Here is a 17,992-nt window from a genome sequence, read left to right on the forward strand (position 1 = left end):
GAAAGAAGGCTAGAAGCCCACCCCAAAGCTATCTTATCCAACCTGACTGCCCAGGAATTCCTTCTACAAGCCTCTGCGGGAAGTCCTCCAGTGTCACCTTTCTAGGGCTAGCAGAATGGGAAGGAACTCTTAATGCATGCATGCAAGATGGCACCCAAGCTCTTCAAGCTCAACACCGCTTCACACACGCACGAGGTTCTCATACATTTCTCGTGATATCTTGTCTGATGCACCGATACTCGAGATAAACACGTTGAATTGACTTCAACTTCCTCTGCCGAGGCATCCTGACAGCATTATTTCCTCCCTCTTTCCTCGACAAACGGACAGTATTTCAGGTCCATTATGGCTGTGTGTGCACTGATTGGGAACCTAAGCGCTGTTTATGGTAGGAAAAGCCAGTTCTCAAAGTGGGCCGGCTGTCTGTGTAGACATTCTTGCCCATGAGACTGGGGGCTCCCGGTGGGCAGGGGCTTTGTTTACCCACATAGCAGGTACTTATCTGTTTTGACTCTGAATTTGTGGGATTTCTAAAGACTTTCAAAGATGGAAGTGTTTGCGCCCCCAGCTTTTGGTCTCCTCTTTAATGCCCCGGATGGAACGCTGGAAGATTCTGCTCAAAACCACTGGTTTGGCTGGTACCTGATTCAGGTCATAAAGGGCTCAACAAGTCAGTTGACTTAAAAACAAGACAATCCTACCTAACAGTCCACTAGAATGGTTCACGAGAAAATCTTCATTTCCATATGGAGGGAAGTAGGAATACTAAAAGAGCAGAGGCTGGCCCAGCACAACGGGATGAGAAGATACCTTAAATATGGCGCGCCCTGATCTTTCTTAGGGTTGAGCAAACAGAAATGGATTGTCCTAATTCGAATCTCCTCCTCTTCTACCTACTCTCTCCACGGTAGTGGTTTTCAGGAGTTGGTGACCACTGTCTCCACCCCTTGAATTCTGAAGAGATTCGGTCTCCAGAGCCAGTTGGCCATTCCAGTGGAGAAGGAAGTGTGTGCCCTTTGGATTTGGGGGGCTGATCACAAATCCTGGCTCTGTCTGTCACTCACTAAAATGGGAATGCCTCTCAGGTCCCTTCCCAGCCCATGTCCCCCAATCATTTCCCCCTCCCCTGACTGACCCAGAGGTGTGGTGTGGGTAGCCCCAGAGCCTTCCCCAGAGGCATCATGGAACTACCACATTTCACCAAAACGAATGACCAAATACACAAACCAGGCTACATCATTTAAGACCAGCAACATGACTTTAAAGTTAATTCTGCCCTGGACTGCAGTTTGGATGCCTCCTGAAGCCTCTTTCGATCAAGATGAGAAGATGGAAAATGTACAAAGAAGCCCATCATGACACGATCCAAGGGCCTAACCTGTGCATACTATCACAAAACACAGTAAAAACATCCCTAGAAATCGTCATGATAAATCCAAAATACAATCCACCTTGGAAGGGCAGGGGGAAGGTTTCCAGGATTCGCCTTTCATGTAGCTTGCATTTTTTGGTGTGAATTACTAGTTTGTGGTAGGGAGTGTGGTGAGAGGTGAAAAATGGTGCAAATACTTTTATTTCAAAGTGTTCATTCAGCGGAGTCAATATATCATTTGGAATACGATGAGAAGGTGGCAAATGATGGGAAGAAGCGGCTCCCAGGTCAGAGGAGGGTCCAACGAGCTCGGTCTAGGGATGCGAGAGCTGCTCATCTGCCCATGGGTCCTTGGGAGGAAAGCTTCCTGCCCATCGCTGGTTCACAGGATTTTTTGGAGGATGGAATTGGCCAACTCCAGGGATTCCTCTTTTACTAGAACGATATCATAGGAGTCCATGTAGTTTTCTAAGAGTTCATCCACCTAGGGACCAAGAAAAGAGGAACAAGAGGGTGAGTGGCTGAGCAGGTTGGCCAGTCCTTATGGGCCTCGGGTCAGGGGGCCACTGCCAGCCTTCCTGGCCAGGATACCCCAAAGCTGCTTGTTCGTGGCACGTCGGCATCATGGAAATGGACAGAAATAGAGTTCACAGGGACATTGAGCAGCATCCCCAAAGTGGAACACAGCTCCCTGCCTCTCATTTCCCCAGAAATAACCCAGCATTCATTTGAGGAGAGGCCTTGACCCTGGTGGCAGCATTACTGAGGGCTGGGACAGGTGAGCAGAGGCAATGCCACCCCCTCTTGGGACATGTAGTCAGTTAACAAGCCTCTAACGAGCCCGACCAGTGCCAGGCACCGTGCTAAGCTCCGGGTGTCCCGGCCAAGCTGCAAACATTCTGTAAGTGCCTCCTGGGCGCTAGGCAGTGCCCTACAAAGGAAAACCAACCAGCTTCTGTGCTGCCCCCAGAGACAGCCCTGTGGGGAAGGACAACGAGACCCGTACAGGTCTGAGGATGCCCTGAGAAAGGCTGGCATGGGGGGCACCCGGTGCAAATGTCTGCAGGGAGGAAGTTCCAGGGGCCATTAGGGCTTCTCTTGGGGCCTGGGGGTGGTGGGGTCAGGTGCACACAAGCTTTAGGAAAATATCCTTCTTTAGCCAAGGGGGGGGTGACCTGGCCAGAGGGGAGAACGGGGCAGAGACGAGGACCAGGCCCCGCTGACCTGTCCAGGCCTTGCATCATACATTCCAACCATGCTGGTGGTTTCACTCTCCCACACATGGGGCCCTTCATCTACCACCTTTGCACCGGCTCTCCTGAAACGTCCTCCCTCTTCACCCTGACTTCTTAGACTCCTGGCTTCCCCCAAGCCTCCGCTCCAGAGCCATGTCGTTCGTGCAGCCTCTCCTGGACGCCCTTCCTGAAAAGGCTGGCAGAGACTTGGCAAACGCACTCTGGAGGTTCCCCCGGGCCTGGCACCTCCCTGCGGGGTGACGGCGCTGGCCGAGGCAAGGCTACCCCCTCCCCCAATCCTCTGGCCCCAGAGGAGGAAGAGCTGGTGGCGGCCACTCACGCGGTCATTCAGGTAGCCGATTTTCAGAATGTTGTCCACGTTGGCCACCCCGTCGGCCATCCTCAGGTCTCCTTGGGAATCCCCCAGGAGGAGGATGTTGCTGTTGTCTTTCAGCTGCTTGAAGTACTGCGTGTTCTTCAGGGCGCCATCGTGCTTGTTGAACACGTGAATCAATTCTCCCTTAAATCCTTTCAGCAACCCCTAAGAAGAGGCAGACGGCGCGGTCAGAGGGGCGCCCTTAGCAGCCCCGGAGAGGCGGGAGGAGGGGGCCCGCGACGCCGCGCCGTGGCACCCCGAGGGCAGCGCAGAACCCGCCTGGCCGTCCACCCCAGGGACCCCCCCTCTTCCCCGACAGCTGAGGCCGGCGCGGGAGAAAGGACGAGCCTTTCGTAAAGAGACGCGAAAGCTTTGGGCACGGCGAGAGACGCCTCTTTACGGGGCCAGTCCTGGCTCCACTCACGTTTTCGTCAAAATCCATGAAGTTAGACACGACTCTGATGTTGTTGTGATAGACGCCGGCCTGGCGGATGACCTCCTCCAGCACGTCGCCGATGCCGGCAGAGAAGATGAACACCGGCACGTTGTGCTCCTTGAGTTTGTCAAAGAAATGCTCGTACCCTTCCCTGGAAAGGTCGGGACGCCATCGATGGCGTGGAAGGGCCTTTTCTGGGGTCCCCCCAGTCCGACCCCCCCAGGGCACACGGAGGGGGAAGGGGGCCTCCTCTTGCCTCTCCAGAGGGTGGGGAGGGCCGGCCACCATTCCCCCTCCCCCTCCCTGCTCCTGGCTGGGAGCCCAGCTTTGCCCCCCTCCTCCCTGCCTTCTCCCTCGCCCCTTCCCCAACAAGCTTGCTGCCTTCTCTGTGCTGAAGTTGCGCCCTATGCCAATGAGCTGGTGTAGTCTGTGATCCCAGAAAGCCCTTCCTATGGGGCAGCAGCCCCAGGAATGCTGGCCAGCAGGAGGGAGGCCCAAGAGGAGAGCGTCGTGTTGGCCAACATCAGCCCATCGAGGCTGCCCCCTTCCTCCGTTGGAGACCTCTGACTTCCCTGGTGGGGGCCCTCCATCCCCAGGGCTGATTGCCACTCCTCTACCTCTCAGGAGACCGTCTCAGAGTGAAGGGGCCCGAACGCGTCCTCCCCAACAGAGGCTGATCCCTGGCCTGAAGCCCCCTCGGCAGGGCAGACCTGGCAGCCTGGGCACTAGCTGCCCGGCCGGTCCTCCTGGGGCTCGGGATCATAGAATTACACTGCCTTTGAGAGTCTCATTTGGTGAGAAGGGTACAAAGGGGCGCCCAGACAAATGAGGTGGCCCCAATCCAGGAATTTCTCTCTGAAAATGGCAACCCAAGAGCCAATATTCAAATCAGAGCTGAGAAGGACCATGACCTCACGGGCAAGATTTGCCTCTTCCCCAAGGCTGACCAGCCAGCTGGAGACCCCAGGAGGGGAGGGGGGCACCCACCCACCCCCTGCCAGCCCTGCCTCCTCACGTTCTGCTGCCCCCAGTGCTGGCTTCTGGGGCCAAACAGAGCAAGGCTCGTGGCTCTCTTAAGCGGACTAAATTAAAGTGTTCTTAGGTTCAAAATGTAGCAAGGGGGGTGGTGGTGAGAGAAGTCATGAGTTACAGGAGGAAAGAGTAAAACTATCCTATTGGGGAAGCTCAACCCCCCCCCCCCCCAAACTAGACAAATCTAATCATCAAGTATATAAGAACGAAGGTAAGGGATGGACAGAATTTTAGTGAGTGAACTGGGATAGCCCTCGGGAGAGACTGAATGGGAACAGGAAGGAGCGTCCCTTTTCCTAAACTGAATGTGGCACCTTCACAAAAACTGACCATGAACTGGGGCACAAACATCTCACAGACAAATGCAGAAACATCCAACAGTGTTTTGGGACCATCATGCCATAAGAATGAGAAAAAGAGCTTTGGAAGGATAGAGTAAAAATTCACTGGGAACTAATAAGTCAATTCTACAGAATGAGGGGTCCTAGCACAAATCCTGGAGATAATCCATCATCTCTAGAGGTAGTGGTCCCAAGGAGACAACACACCAAGATCTGTGGAATACAACCAAAGCAGCCCTTGGGAGAAAATGTGTATCTCTAAGATTTACATCAATAAGAGAATGTGAACAACCTAAAAATCCACTCTTGAAGAACAAAACAGAAGTCCTGGCCATCAAGGAGAGCACACGAGCATGATGATAAAACATCATAATAAATATATATTATAAATAATATATAAAACAACAATAAAAAAAGAGCACACAGATAAAGCCAGAGCCGAACAACTAGAGAAATAGGAATTGCTCATGGGTAGGCCAAACCAATAGAACAAAAACGACAACCCAGCTAAGTTAATTTACCCATTCAGTGCCACATCCATAGAATTATTTTAGAGCTAGAAAAATAATAATAAAATTCATCTCGAAGCAGAAAAGGTCAAGAATATCAAGAGAATTGACAGAAAAAACATGAGGGCAATGGCCCAGCAATGGCTGATTTTGTTCTGCATTCCTAGTGGGTCCCTCTGAGGATGGGCTACTGGCAGCTGCAGTGGAGAGTGTGGGGCTAACACAGAACCGTGTCCCAGCCCACCAGACGAGCTGTTTCATGGGCATTTCTGGGGGGGGGGGCAGCGCCCTCCCCACCAGTCCCCAAGAGGCCATGCACTGTTTTTATTCCCTACAATGTCTTTCCATGATACCCGAAGCAGGAAAGGAAACAGGGAAGAAGAGGGGGGCAGGCCGGCTGTCCCAAGTGATGGAGAGCCCTCCTCCATATTAGATTTTAGGAGACTTTTCCATTCAGACCAAGGTGACCCACAAAAAAGCAGCCTTTTCTTCAGGCTGGTGGGTACTTGAACCCAGGAAGAGTTCCTCTTTAGGGGTGACACTGCCAAGGGGAGTCAAGGCTGGCCAGGTTGGGCTTTTGTTTGCTGGGGACGCCCTTCTCCCCATATAGACCCCAGAGTGCCGAGGGTGGGATGGACCATGCGGCCCTCCCAGGCAGCCTCCTTACTTGAGCATCACGTCAGATTCTTCCACAATTTCCTGAAGTTTGTTCTTCGGCAGCGCCTGCTCCACCAGCAAACCATGCGACTTCGTGTACCTACAGGGGAGGGGGGCACAAAGGGGAAACGAGCCTCTGCAGGCACTGATCTCGGACACTGCCCGGCCGAGTGACCCTGGGCCAGTCTGCTAACCTCCTCGCCCAGCCCTGAGTGCTCTTTGGCCTCAGAACCAGGGCTTGGGATGGCTAAGATGAGGCAGCCCAGGAGATTCGGGAGCAAGAACTAGGCTTTGCCCCTCCACCTCGGAGTCCATACTGAGTGTCGGGCCATGAGAAGTGACTGGCCCAGGGTCATCCCGCTGGGAAGCCCCCACAGTGCCCACTCACCATTCCACCATGTACGGGTACTTCTCCTCCACAGTCAGAAGCGGATCAATCTCGATGGCATAGTATCTCTCCTTCAGTTGTGACAGCTGCAAAGGGACCGATGAAGGGGCGCTGAGGGCCTGGCCTCGGCTTTTTTTAAAATCCGCCCTCCCTGCCAAGCCTCCCAGGAGCAGGGCTGTTTGGTAAAATGCTCTGGAAACCCAAGCAGAAAAGCGAGTCTACCAGAAATACGAAGTTCAAAGAGGCTTCCCCAGAGAGAAGCAGTAATCTGGGCTGACCCTACGGAGGGCCCCGTTTACCTTCTTTCGACATTCGTCCGTCACCAGCTTACAGTTGTCGATGACGTCTAAAGAGAAAAAACAAATAATCACTGAGGGAACCGTTCCCTGCCCCGGCTTTGGGGCCCGCCATTCCTCGGACAGAGCATGCGCTTCTGTGCCTCCCCTCCTTTACTCCAGGGACTGCAGGGAGGAGCCCAATGGGCTTCGGCGCCGCTGCCATCCAACGGACAAGTCCTGCCACCTTCGTCCTCTTCCAAACCCCGAACTGTGAACCTTAAAAAATTCTCAGACCCTACTTCGTAAGGTTTGGTTAAGACCATTCCCCATTTAAACAATGAAGGGACTTAGTCAGGAATGTGAGATCTCTACTCCACCCCTACTTACTGCTATAGGGGAAGAAACTCTTTGCTGAACAATGAAAAATACTTAAACCCATACTTATAATAAGGCAAAAGTTCTTAAGCTGTGCCTATTTTTAGATCTAATACAAAAGGATGCTAAGTACCTATAAAGGTCAGGCAACTTGTGAATTTACAAGGAGCAAAGAGGTGAGAACTTACTCAGAGGTTTTTTCAGGTGTGAACTTAATCAAAAGTTTAGCCTACTTAGGTGTGAATTAAGAATAGTCTGTCCTTTGGAAAAACGTCTACTGTGATTGGTAGATGTGAGAACTTAGGGGAAGTGACATAGGAGAAAATTCTCTTTAAAAGGAGATGAGAAGCTGAAAGCAGGAACTGTCTCAGAAGTACTCTCTCTGGACATGGAGCTGGCAAAGCTGAACTAGTGTCTCTCTGAACACTAGAATTTTGCTTGGGACAAATCTTGTGGTGAGTGGATTGAAGACTGACTGATCTCTCTCTTAAGGCTGGCCTAAGCTGGCCTAGCCTTTTTTCTCATTATTCCCTTTTTCTCTCTCTCTCCTTTTCTTTAATTCCTCATTTGTATTAATTAAAATCTCTATAAAACCCAGCTGACTTGGGTATATTTAATATTTGGGAATGTTTCCCTGGCGACCACCTTATATTTGATTTAAAACTGTCTTGAAACCATATTTTCTGCGGTCACATTTTAAGCCAACCACTTTTTTATCTATCACAGTTTATGACTCCCACTATTTTTAATCACTACAAAACCCTTCCAGCGGACATGTCTACGAGGCATTATAGAATTATGTAGAGAACATACATTATCAACATTTATTAAATTCTATTTTTGTATAAATAAATTTATTTCTATAAATATAAATTATACAAGTCATATAAAATAATCATATTTTTATCTATAGATATAAATTATAATTTATATATAAATATAAATATATACATTACATAATATGTATGTATGTATATATAATAAGGGCATTCTATTTTAAGCTTTGGATTTCAGTTGTGTGTGCCCTGTTCAAAGTCTGCTACTGGAGTTACTGGAGGACACAGAGAGGCCTAACTGCCTGTGGGAATGGACACTACTATGATGAAGAAAAAGGAATGATCTCTTCTTGTTATTATCAAAATATCTCAAGAGAAAGGGACCCCCCCCAAGTTTAGGTTTACTAATTGCATTGGAATAAATGTTTACACAGCCCGAATTTAAATTCTCCAAACACTGTGGACACCAAACTTACTGTGACACGTTGGGCATCTCTTTCCATTGTAGGAAAATCTGCTTAATGTCATATCAAAGTCTGTAATGATCTGTAAGAGAAGCGGAGAAGCAGAAGGATTATCTACAATAAAAATTTGGACACAAGATTTTCTGCTTTCTCCTTGGTCCCTCCCTCAACATTCCGGGGGACATGGAAGATGGCTGTCCATGTCTGCCCAGAGGGCATGTCGATGCAGGTGCAAGGAAGGAGAGGGCTCAGGGTACTGGGCGTCCAGGGCGCCTCACGAGCACTTCTGGATCGTGTAAATTCCCTCGCCTTTTCAACAAGAATAACTAGAGCTCAAGTGGGCCCCCAGGCACCCACCCCTTGGAGCAATCAGCCTATAGAAGATGGATCTGAATTAGGGTTTTCTTTTTTTTGGAGGGGGGGCAGAGATGGGAAACAACATGAGGTGAGTGCTTTGCCTTGTGAAAACCAGTCTCTGGGTTAGTAGTAAAAGGCAGAAACGTGACGCTGCTGACAGCAGGTTTAATGCTACTTCAAACATTTGGTCAAGGACATGTTGCCATATATTTGGAGAAAAACATGAGCAAGTCTGTCCAGGTGAGGACTGTTTGTCTTGCATTTGCCCCACCCCCCCACCCCCCTCAATCAGGAGAATGTCGCTGTTAGGATAACCACAGAGAGATTGTTATTCAGAGATGGAAAAAGCAATTTGAAAACCTTTGCCTTTGCATGTCTTTTTATGAACCCAGGCAAGGAGGAGCTTCCTGACTGTCTTGGCCCATAGTTAATTGTAAACATTCATGAGTAAAGGCAAAGTGGACTTCACAGCTATTTATATTTTACTTTTGTTTCTTACTTAGGGATGTCACTGAACTGGCTGTGCATCTGCCTGTCAGAGGGTCAGGGCCTGGGCCCGGGGTTTGCACCAGGTTCTTCTCCAACACTCGGAGTACCAGGTGATTCGATGTGACAGTCAAGATGATGATGAGCCCCGGCTCACCTGAAGTTTGGCAGCTCCTCCTTTAATCAGGCCACAGAGGATTTCTTCCACCTTGGCCGGGTTCTTGATGTGAACATTGCTTTTCTGGAATTCGGGCATCTGGAAGGATAAGAAAGTGGGTGGTTAATGGACAGGATTTTGTTCTCCTTAGAGTTTGGTACCTTTAATATGGCACAGAAGTTTGTACCTTTTAGAGATGGAACCAAAGGCACATTCACCCATTTACTTTCTTATTTAATAAAAATGACAAATTCAAAGGAGTTGCTATCCACTCAGGAAAAACCAAGTGGATGAAGAAGGGGGTGGCAAATGATGTCGTGTGGGCAGATGGCCTAGAGAGCTTGTCCACCATTCGTGGACAGGCATCTGTGCCCATGTACATGTGTATATATTTTTGTATGGGTGCATAGAAACATACATGAATTTTCTTTCTTTATACTCACTGGCATCCATTAGTTTTAATGAGGCTATGGATATATCTGTTTTTTACTCCATGTGGTTTTTTTCTTCTGGTCATTACCCTCTCTGGGTTCAATCCCTCTGGACCAAAGCTTGGGCCACTCTTATGCAAGCATCCTGGTACTCATTGATTAGTTTCCTTCTATCTATTCTCACAAGTGATCCCTTTGGTGATGAATGCTAGAATTTTGCTGGGAACAGAAGTCAAGTGTGCTGGCCTCTATTTGAACACTATACTTTCCCTCTTGGGAAATCAGGATATTTATTTGTCCACAATTCAGTGGCACATTTGCACTGCAGAACTCCTCAAGGTTTTCCAGTGGGGAGAAATGGGGATAATAATCTGGAAGGGGCACCTTCTTTGGGTTGGTGTGAGGATTGAGTGAGCCAAAGTACGTGTAAAGCATTTTGTAAACCTCCATGCACCACCCAAATGTTAGGTACTCCATCCTTTCATTTGCCTCTTGCTTTACTGGGCTACCATTTTGTTTACCTTGTTGTGCATTGACGCCTTTACACACTTTGAAGAGATCTCTGCGATTCTTTGTCTGTACCCCTACTTTTCCTTCCTTGCTTCCCTTTTATATATACACAAACTAAAGAATTGGGGATGTGTGTGTGTGCTCTCCCTAATGCAGATGACTCTTGCCTACTCATGCTGTGGGGCTCCCAAAAGTTGGCCACAGAGGGTCCACCTGGCATCCTAGAGTTCTTCCTGCTAGAACAGGTTCTAAAAATCTAAGAGAGCTACTTAGTTTCCTTCCTGGCATCCACACTGAGAATCTCCCTTTTTCCTCCTCTTGTTGGGATTGTCTCCTGAGAGTTCCCACCTCTCTGGCTGACTCTGGTAGACCTTCTGTTTTCTAAACTTTTTTTTTGAAACCCTTACTTTCTTTCTTGGAATTGATACTGTGTATTGGTTCCAAGGCAGAAGAGTGGTAAGGGCTAGGCAATGGGGGTCAAGTGACTTGCCCAGGGTCACACAGCTGGGAAGTGTCTGAGGCCAGATTTGAACCTAAGACCTCCCATCTCTAGGCCTGGCTCTCAGTCCACTGAGCTACCCAGCTGCCCCCTTCTAAACTTTTTGAAGATGGTTCTTATAATACTTAGGCTACCTCTCCCACCTTGCAGGGTCTTCCTTGGCCTGCCCCACATGGCCTGAAGATGGCATGGCCCCACCTCCCTAGGTTCCCCCCACTCCAATTCCAACCATTTGGTCCTCCCTGTGAATCAGGCCCAGAAGACTTGGGTCCTTTCTGGTTTCTTTCTACTTATTTTGGGACCAAATGGTCATGAAAGCAAGTCAGAAAAGTTCATCCTGGCTCATGGAGATGGGCACAGACTCCATCAGCCAAGCGCTGGGCCCTGAACATATGCCAGAGCTCTAGGAGGGATCTTTCTGCGGATCCAGCCCCACTTTGGTCTAACATATTCCTCCTAAGGGGGGATGGCCTCTTCCTTGGTTGATTTTTGGGTCTGAGTCAGTCACTGCCCAGTTTTTGTGGTGCCCTGGAGGTCATGCTTCCCCATTTGATTCATTTGTGGGAGGACACAGGTTTTAGCTCAGATTTCTTCCTGAAATGCTGAACCCTACAAACCCCTGTTTCTTGGCTAGCTGGCTCGCCTGATCCTGGCTCTGGGAAATCTAAAATGATGGCCAGGAACTTGGCTCCAGCTTCTGTTGGTCCTTCCCCAAAGCCTGCCTGTTCTTACGCCTCTCTGTGCCTGCCTGTATCCCCCTGGCTCTGTGGGGTGGATTTTCTGGACTGCAGCTTCCAGAGGGGTCCCCTGTGCTTTCTCGCTTCTTTCTGGCTCCTCTTTGACCTCCTGTGAATCCCAAGAAGTGGGTAGGCGCCATTGACTTGGATCTCATTATTCTCATTATTTTCTGAAGCAGAGAAGAGACGTCCTCCAGCCCCGCTCTGGCCCTCATTCGGCAGCCACAAAGATCCAGTCTCCTACATTGCTGTCCTGAGGCCATCTTCATGGTGTGCCACCTTGGACAGAGGTTGCATTTTTCTCTGCCTCTCCAATCTGTCTTCTCTTCCCCCGTGAGGCAGCTCTTCCCTCTTTCAAGCAGGAATTTCTCTGTTCAGGCAACCCAGAGAGTCGAGGTAGACCTAATATGCCACCTGAGCCATACCGGGGAACCTGTGCCCCGCCGCGTGCCCACAGCCCCTGTGGCTCAGGAGGGCTCTGCCCGCTGGGTGCCCCCACAGAGCCCCTTCTCAGAAGGAGGCCTCCGGATGCACAGGACGACAAAGGGCGCTGATCGTGCGGAAATTCGGTTATTAAATTGGTGGTTTGCTTTTAAAATAAAGAATTCCTGGACCTCAGGCTGAGCGCTGCCCAGGAGGAATAAAACCAGGACAGCTCCCTGTAGAGAGACTCTAGGCTGGCTCTTAGGCCTGACCAGGGCTTGGGGGTGGCCTGGATGCTGCATTTCAGCCTTTCACATACTTGTCTGTAAGAGCTGGAGGCGCCTCATCCAATAACTCCTCTGTGGATGGGGGAGCCACAAGAGCCTGTCCCAAGCCCGTCAGCCGGCATTGCGGCCCATCAGGAGGGCTGGAGGTCTTTGCTCGGCCTCTCCCCGCCTTCGTTTTCCCTCCTATGTCTGTGGCACGGAGCACGCCAGAAAGGTCTCAGACACCTTCCAGCCGGCCTATGTATGCTGCCAAGGACCGGAGCCTGGAGGAGAGACCTGATGCTAATCATCCTGCTTGGCCCCCAGTGCCACAGCCACCCCCGGGGCCTCCTGTCCAGCCTCTACCCCTGGGGCCTCCTGTCCAGCCGCCACGCCGGGGCCTCCTGTCCAGCCTCTACTCCTGGGGCCTCCTGTCCACCCCCCTCCTGTCCAGCTGCCACGCCGGGGCCTCCTGTCCAGCCTCTACCCCTGGGGCCTCCTGTCCAGCCGCCACGCCGGGGCCTCCTGTCCAGTCCATCTGCTGCCTCCAGGGGAGAATGATCCAAGGCGAGGTGGGGCCCATCTGCTCAGGGCGACCCAGAATGACTCAGAGCTTCTGATCCTGGCTCTGAACGCCTTGAAACAGAAGCAGAAAAACCCAAGAAATAAAGTCCAGCCACATTTCAGAGGCAGCAGGGAGGGAGAGGCCAGCCGGATGGGTGGCATTGAGTGTCAGATGGCCCCCGACCCCAGAGTGGGGCTCCCTAAAACCGCCGCCCCAGAGGAGAGGCTGGAGCAGGCCCTGTGTGGGGAGGAGGGGGCAGGAGGGGGGCTCCAGCCTCTCTCTGGCCGTGCAGATGCAGGAGGCCTCACTTGAGTTATGGTCTAATCAAGGAAGCCTCCTCTGGGGCTCCTCCACCATGAATCATGGCGGGTGGCCGCGTGACAGCGGTGAGCTGGAGCTTGGACCGACCTGGCCAGAGAAGATGGATGCTCCGGGCAGAGCCTCCCTCGGAGGAGGCCGCTTCCAGCCCCGGAGCCTCTTTCCAATGCTCCTCTGCCCCTGTTAGCCCAGCATCTTCTCGCCAAAGGCTGGAAAGGGGAGGCCAGCCAGAGGCTGGCAGGAAAGAGGGTGGCACGAGAGTTTATGCCCCTTCTGGAGGGGAGGGTGGGAGGCCCAGCCCGTGCTGGGCATGTTGTGCCATGTCCCGGAGCCCGTTTCCTTCTCTGGGAAGGGAGGCTGAGCTGGGCACTGACATCCCGGCAAGCTCCAGCTCCACAATCCTCAGAGAAAGGTGAAGATGACAAAGTGGAGCTGGGGGGTGGGGGGGGCTGCGGGAGGCAGGGTGGCCAGGGTTCAAACATGGTCTCAGACAGGGAATTGGACGTGGAGTCCTTGGCAAGTGGCTTGGCCTCTGCCTCCATTCTAAGCCAACAACACGACTGCCTTCCTGGAGCAGGAGAGTAGGGGTGAGGGCAGCTGGGCCTGCAGCCTGGAGGTCCTGGGTCCAAATAGGACCTCAGGGCCTTCCTAGCTGAGTGACCCCCAGGGCTGAGTCCAAAGCAGAAGGGGGGGTTTGAAAGAAAAAAGAGCTTCGGGGGAACTTTTACGGCTAAGGCCTGGAATGCTGTCAGGTCTTTCTCTGGCCTCTGGAGCCAGGGAGAAGGGTTGGGGAGTGAGTTCAGGGCATGCCACACCAGGACAGAGCCAAGCTGAGCCAAGCCATGTGACCCAGAGATGGAGGACAGATGGACGGACGCCCCCCCCCCAACGCCCCCTGCTGTCCTTTCCGTGGGCCCAGCAGGAGCGCCCTTCCCCACGTGGGCCTGGCTCTTCCACGGTAGCCTCCAACAGGAAGAAAAAGCAGCCCCCCCATAAGTGAGGTTGGGGGAGTCCCAGAACTTGAGTGCAAATCCTCCGAGGTGGCCCCTTCCCTGTGAGGAACAAAGTGTTTTGGGTTTGGGATGAGGACGCGGGCTGTGGGTGGGCGTCAGGGCCTGGAGCTGCGGGGACCCTCTCTGCGGAGAGCCTCCATTCACAGGCTCTGCTCATGCCCTCTGAAAACGGCCTCCTGGTCCCCGGAGTCTGCGGGCAGAGGAGGCCGTTCGGCCCCAGCTTTGGGAAGGCCATTCGGTGGCTGAGCAGAGGAGAGGTCGGGCGGGTCTGTGGCGCGGGGGGCCGGCGGACTGAGCCAGAGGAGTGACCCCTGAGGGCCAGAAGAGGACAAGTCCGGCGTCGGCGGGCCCAGAAGAACAAGGCAGGATGGGCTTGCCAGGGGGCTGGAGCTCAGGAAAGGGAGGCAGGCCCAGGAGAGGACCGGAGGCCGGGGGAGCCTCGTGAGGCCGCCTAGAGAGGAGAGGAGGCTGGAAGGACGGGTCAGTCACCGGCCGGGGCCCAAGGCGAGGTCTGCAGCCAGGCCAGTCCGGTGGCCAGAATGGCCGAGGAAAGACCGCTGGTCTGGGGCTGAGGAGAGGCCCCAGAGGCCCTCGGCCCATCCCTCCAGGGTCCTTCCAAGGGACTTCCAGGCTAACATCCTGCAGAAGAGCCTTCGGATCGCTCTGCCCAGCGCAAGCTCCGCGTCGGGCCAAACTGACCCTGGATTTCCTGCCAACCGTCCCAGGGAGCCATCCGGGAAAACCCTCCTTCCTGGGAGCCCGGACGGGACGACGGGACGACGACGGGGCCTCGGCGCCATCTCAGGCCAGTTTTCTGTCCCATTAGGCCCCCCCCCCCACCTGTGGCACCGCCGGGCGTGGGTCCTCCAGGGGGCACAGAGGGTGGCCTGGGGTCGGAGAGGTCCTCGAACACTGGCTCGCTGGGTGACCCCGGGGAAGTCAGGCCCCCTCCCGGCCTCAGTTTCCTCATCTGTAAAACGAGCCAGAGAAGGAAACGGCCCTGAAAGTGGTCATGAAGAACCGCCGAGACGATGGAAATGACTGAACCACAAAGCGCTACAGGGCAGACTAGAGAGTGCGCGGCGGGCAGACGCCCCTGCAGGGCTTCCCCTCCTCCCTTTGGTGGTGACGCCCCCGCCAGGCCCAGAGGGTGGCTCATCCTTAACTGGAGAGGAGCGAAAGCCGGGCAAAGGGACCCCAGAAGTCCCAGAAGTGGCGCAGCGGCCCAGGCCCAGGCTGGGAAGATCCTGCTGTCTGAAGGAAAGGGAGCCCCGGGGGGCAGCCAGAGACTGGCTCCTCCCCGCCCCCCCCAAAGGTCTCCCCCGGCTCCGCCATCCTGCGTGCCGCCTGCCCACCTGGGAGCTTCTGGCCTTTGGGATCCGAGGCTGGCGCTTGGCTCCGAGTGCTCAATGAGGGCTCACTCCAACCACCCACCACTTCCCCGCAGGAGTCACCCCATACTCCGGGAAGTAAGGAGGGGCCAGATCCCTTGCCCAGGGCTTGGCTCCTTGGAGGCTCAGAGGCGTGTGAGCCAGGACAAGGGGAGCCCCAACCATGGCCAGGACCCCAGACCCACATCTGCTGGGGGGCCTGGACAGGCCAGAGAGTGCAGGAGAAAACCCAGACTCCTCCGTTTTGTTCTCTCCATCTCAGTCTCTTCATTCTTTCTCTTCCTTCTTATCACCTTCTTTCTTCCTTCCCTCTTTTCTCCCTCCCTCTTTTCTTCCTTCCTTCCTTCCTTCCTTCCTTCCTTCCTTCCTTCCTTCTTTCCTTCCTTCCTTCCCTCTTTCCTTCCTTCCTTCCCTTCTTCCTTCCTTCCTTCCTTCCTTCCTTCCTTCCTTCCTTCCTTCCTTCTTTCCTTCCTTCCTTCCCTCTTTCCTTCCTTCCTTCCTTCCCTTCTTCCTTCCTTCCTTCCTTCCTTCCTGTCTCTCCCTCTCTGTCTCTCTCTTTTTCTCCCTGTCTCTGTGTCTCTCTCTGCCTGCCTCTCTGTGTCTGTCTTCCTCCCTCCCTCCCTCCCTCCTTCCTCCCAAATCCTTGCTTTTTAGAATCAATTCTGCATATTGGTTCTAGGGCAGACTATTAAGGAGGGCCAAGCCATGAAGGTTTAGTGATTTGCCCAGGATCATTCAGGCAGGAAGTGTCTGAGGCCACATTTGAACCCAGAACCTCCGGTTTCCGGTCCTGGCTCTCCATCTTGAGCCCTGTGGCTGACCCCTTGCAGCCCCATTGGGCACTCCTTCCAAGCACACATCAAGCCCCCTCTTGAGGGGCCACTTGGGGTCCCCCCTATTAGTGCCCTCCGCCTAGGCCGGCCTCCTTGCAGAATGTCAGAGCTCAGGGTCATCTGGTCATGCTGCCGAGGCTCTGTGGCTTGGTGGGGAAAGAGACTTGGCCAAGGTCTTGCTAGCGGCAGAGCCTCGCACATTCACTCCCTGACCAGCTTAGGAGGAGTCTAGGGGGCAGCCAAGACACCCCAGACACCCACTAGCTGTGTGACCCTGGGCCAGTCACTTCCCCTCTGCCTGCCTCCCAGAGCAGAGAAGGGGAAGCTGCTCCCGCTGGCGACAGCGTTGCTGTGCTGCACACCTGGCGTTCTTGGCGGTGCTGCACCTCCCACCTTCTAGAGGTTTAAATGCGGAAGGAGGGCGGAAGGCAATGGTTTACAGAAGGCGATACACAGCAGAGGCATACAGAGCGCTTGGACCGGATGCTAGCTTAGAATTGGGAAGGCTCGGGGGCGAGGTGCACAGGCTGAAGACAAAGCTTCCCCTTGGGGAGGCCCTCTAGAACACAGGGCTGAAGGCAGAAGGGGCAGCTGGTCAGCACTCGCACTCAGGCCCCCAAGCCAAAGGCGAGCAGCCAGGGGTGGCTGGAAGGGCTCGGGTACGCACCATTCTCACCAGGACGTCGTGCTCTCCCTCAATCATGGCGCAGCGCTCCGAGCTTCCTGAGGATCTAGGTGAGAAATCATGGCAAAGAGAAAAAAGAGAGAGAAGGTGCGTGGGGTGTCCTGAGGCCTGGCTCCCCCCCCGCGGCCCCCCGGGCCTGCTTCCCATTACAGAGAGCCCCCCCCCTTTTCAGCAAAGCTCCGGGGACAAGGCGAGTTCCGCTTCCTTGTGCTTTGCACAAACAGATCTCATGGCCTGGGTGGTCTTGGGAGGAAAAGCTGCCGGGCAGGGCAGGGCTCGGCGGTGCCCCTTCCAGCCCTTACCACTGTGCTGCCTTCTTCTCGGGCAGATGGAGGACACGGAAGCTCCCCCTCACCTGCCCTCTCAATGGGCTTCTGCCACGCTCTGCAGGACTGCTGCAGGACTCAGGGCAGGTAAAGTCCCGGAGGCAACACCTCAGAACGCTGCTGGGATGCCAGCTCTGAGCCCGCCGCAGCCGTCTATCCTGGAAGCGGCCTTCTTTGGCGGACTATCCCTGAGGCTGGGGCTCGAGACGGGCACACAGGGGACCCTGAACCCAACAATTCAGACCTTCGTGCCCTGCTGACATTCCTTGTGTCTGGCTGGAGTCCCTGGGAAGGTGCCATAAACCTCCAGGAATCCCGGGAACAGGCTGGGAAGGACTTTCTTGGCCCTCATCGGGGCAGATCAACCCCTAAAGCTCGCCCATCTCTTACTTTGGGACAGCCGGGAGGGCTGAGCCTGGAGAGCCAGGAAGGGCACGGAGCAGCCTACGGCTCTACTGGGGCCCCTTGGAGGAGTCAGGAGGAGAGAAGCCACAACATCCCTCTGTAGCCCCGTGAGCTCAGCACCGGCAGGATGAGATCTGCTGGCGCATTCCTGGCCGTGTCTGTCTGTGCTGGCCTCACCCGTCTCCTTTTTCTGTCCCCCTGCTGCCAGCCTCAGCTCCGATCCTCCCTTCGGCAGGAAGGCTGCCTCCCTAGCCCTTAGCATGGTGCTGCACATGGTAACCACTTAAGAAAAGCTTGTTAAAATGCCAAAGGACTCATGATAAAAATTGAGGGTCACCTCCAGAGAAACCA

At 53.7% G+C, this 17,992-nt stretch overlaps 1 protein-coding gene across 4 annotated transcripts in view; it reads right to left on the minus strand.

Annotated features, from left to right (window-relative positions):
- Positions 1–1,239: 1,239 nt before the first annotated feature.
- The window catches only part of NT5C3A (5'-nucleotidase, cytosolic IIIA), a 53,790-nt gene continuing 37,037 nt past the window's right edge, over positions 1,240–17,992 (minus strand). For 3 of the 4 annotated variants that reach the window (XM_056804270.1, XM_001376630.5, XM_016424643.2), the window contains exons 2-10: positions 16,893–16,956; positions 9,240–9,338; positions 8,252–8,321; positions 6,646–6,692; positions 6,347–6,432; positions 5,969–6,058; positions 3,408–3,570; positions 2,948–3,148; positions 1,240–1,856 (exon numbers count right to left, since the gene is read on the minus strand). In XM_056804270.1, coding sequence (XP_056660248.1) covers positions 1,755–1,856; positions 2,948–3,148; positions 3,408–3,570; positions 5,969–6,058; positions 6,347–6,432; positions 6,646–6,692; positions 8,252–8,321; positions 9,240–9,338; positions 16,893–16,928 — 894 coding nt within the window. In that variant the 5' untranslated portion in view covers positions 16,929–16,956 and the 3' untranslated portion in view covers positions 1,240–1,754. The remainder of the gene's footprint in view (positions 1,857–2,947; positions 3,149–3,407; positions 3,571–5,968; positions 6,059–6,346; positions 6,433–6,645; positions 6,693–8,251; positions 8,322–9,239; positions 9,339–16,892; positions 16,957–17,992) is intronic. The other variant, XM_056804269.1, reaches the window with a different exon arrangement.

This window comes from Monodelphis domestica, chromosome 7 (genome assembly GCF_027887165.1).
Source record: "Monodelphis domestica isolate mMonDom1 chromosome 7, mMonDom1.pri, whole genome shotgun sequence".
NCBI lineage: Eukaryota > Metazoa > Chordata > Mammalia > Didelphimorphia > Didelphidae > Monodelphis > Monodelphis domestica.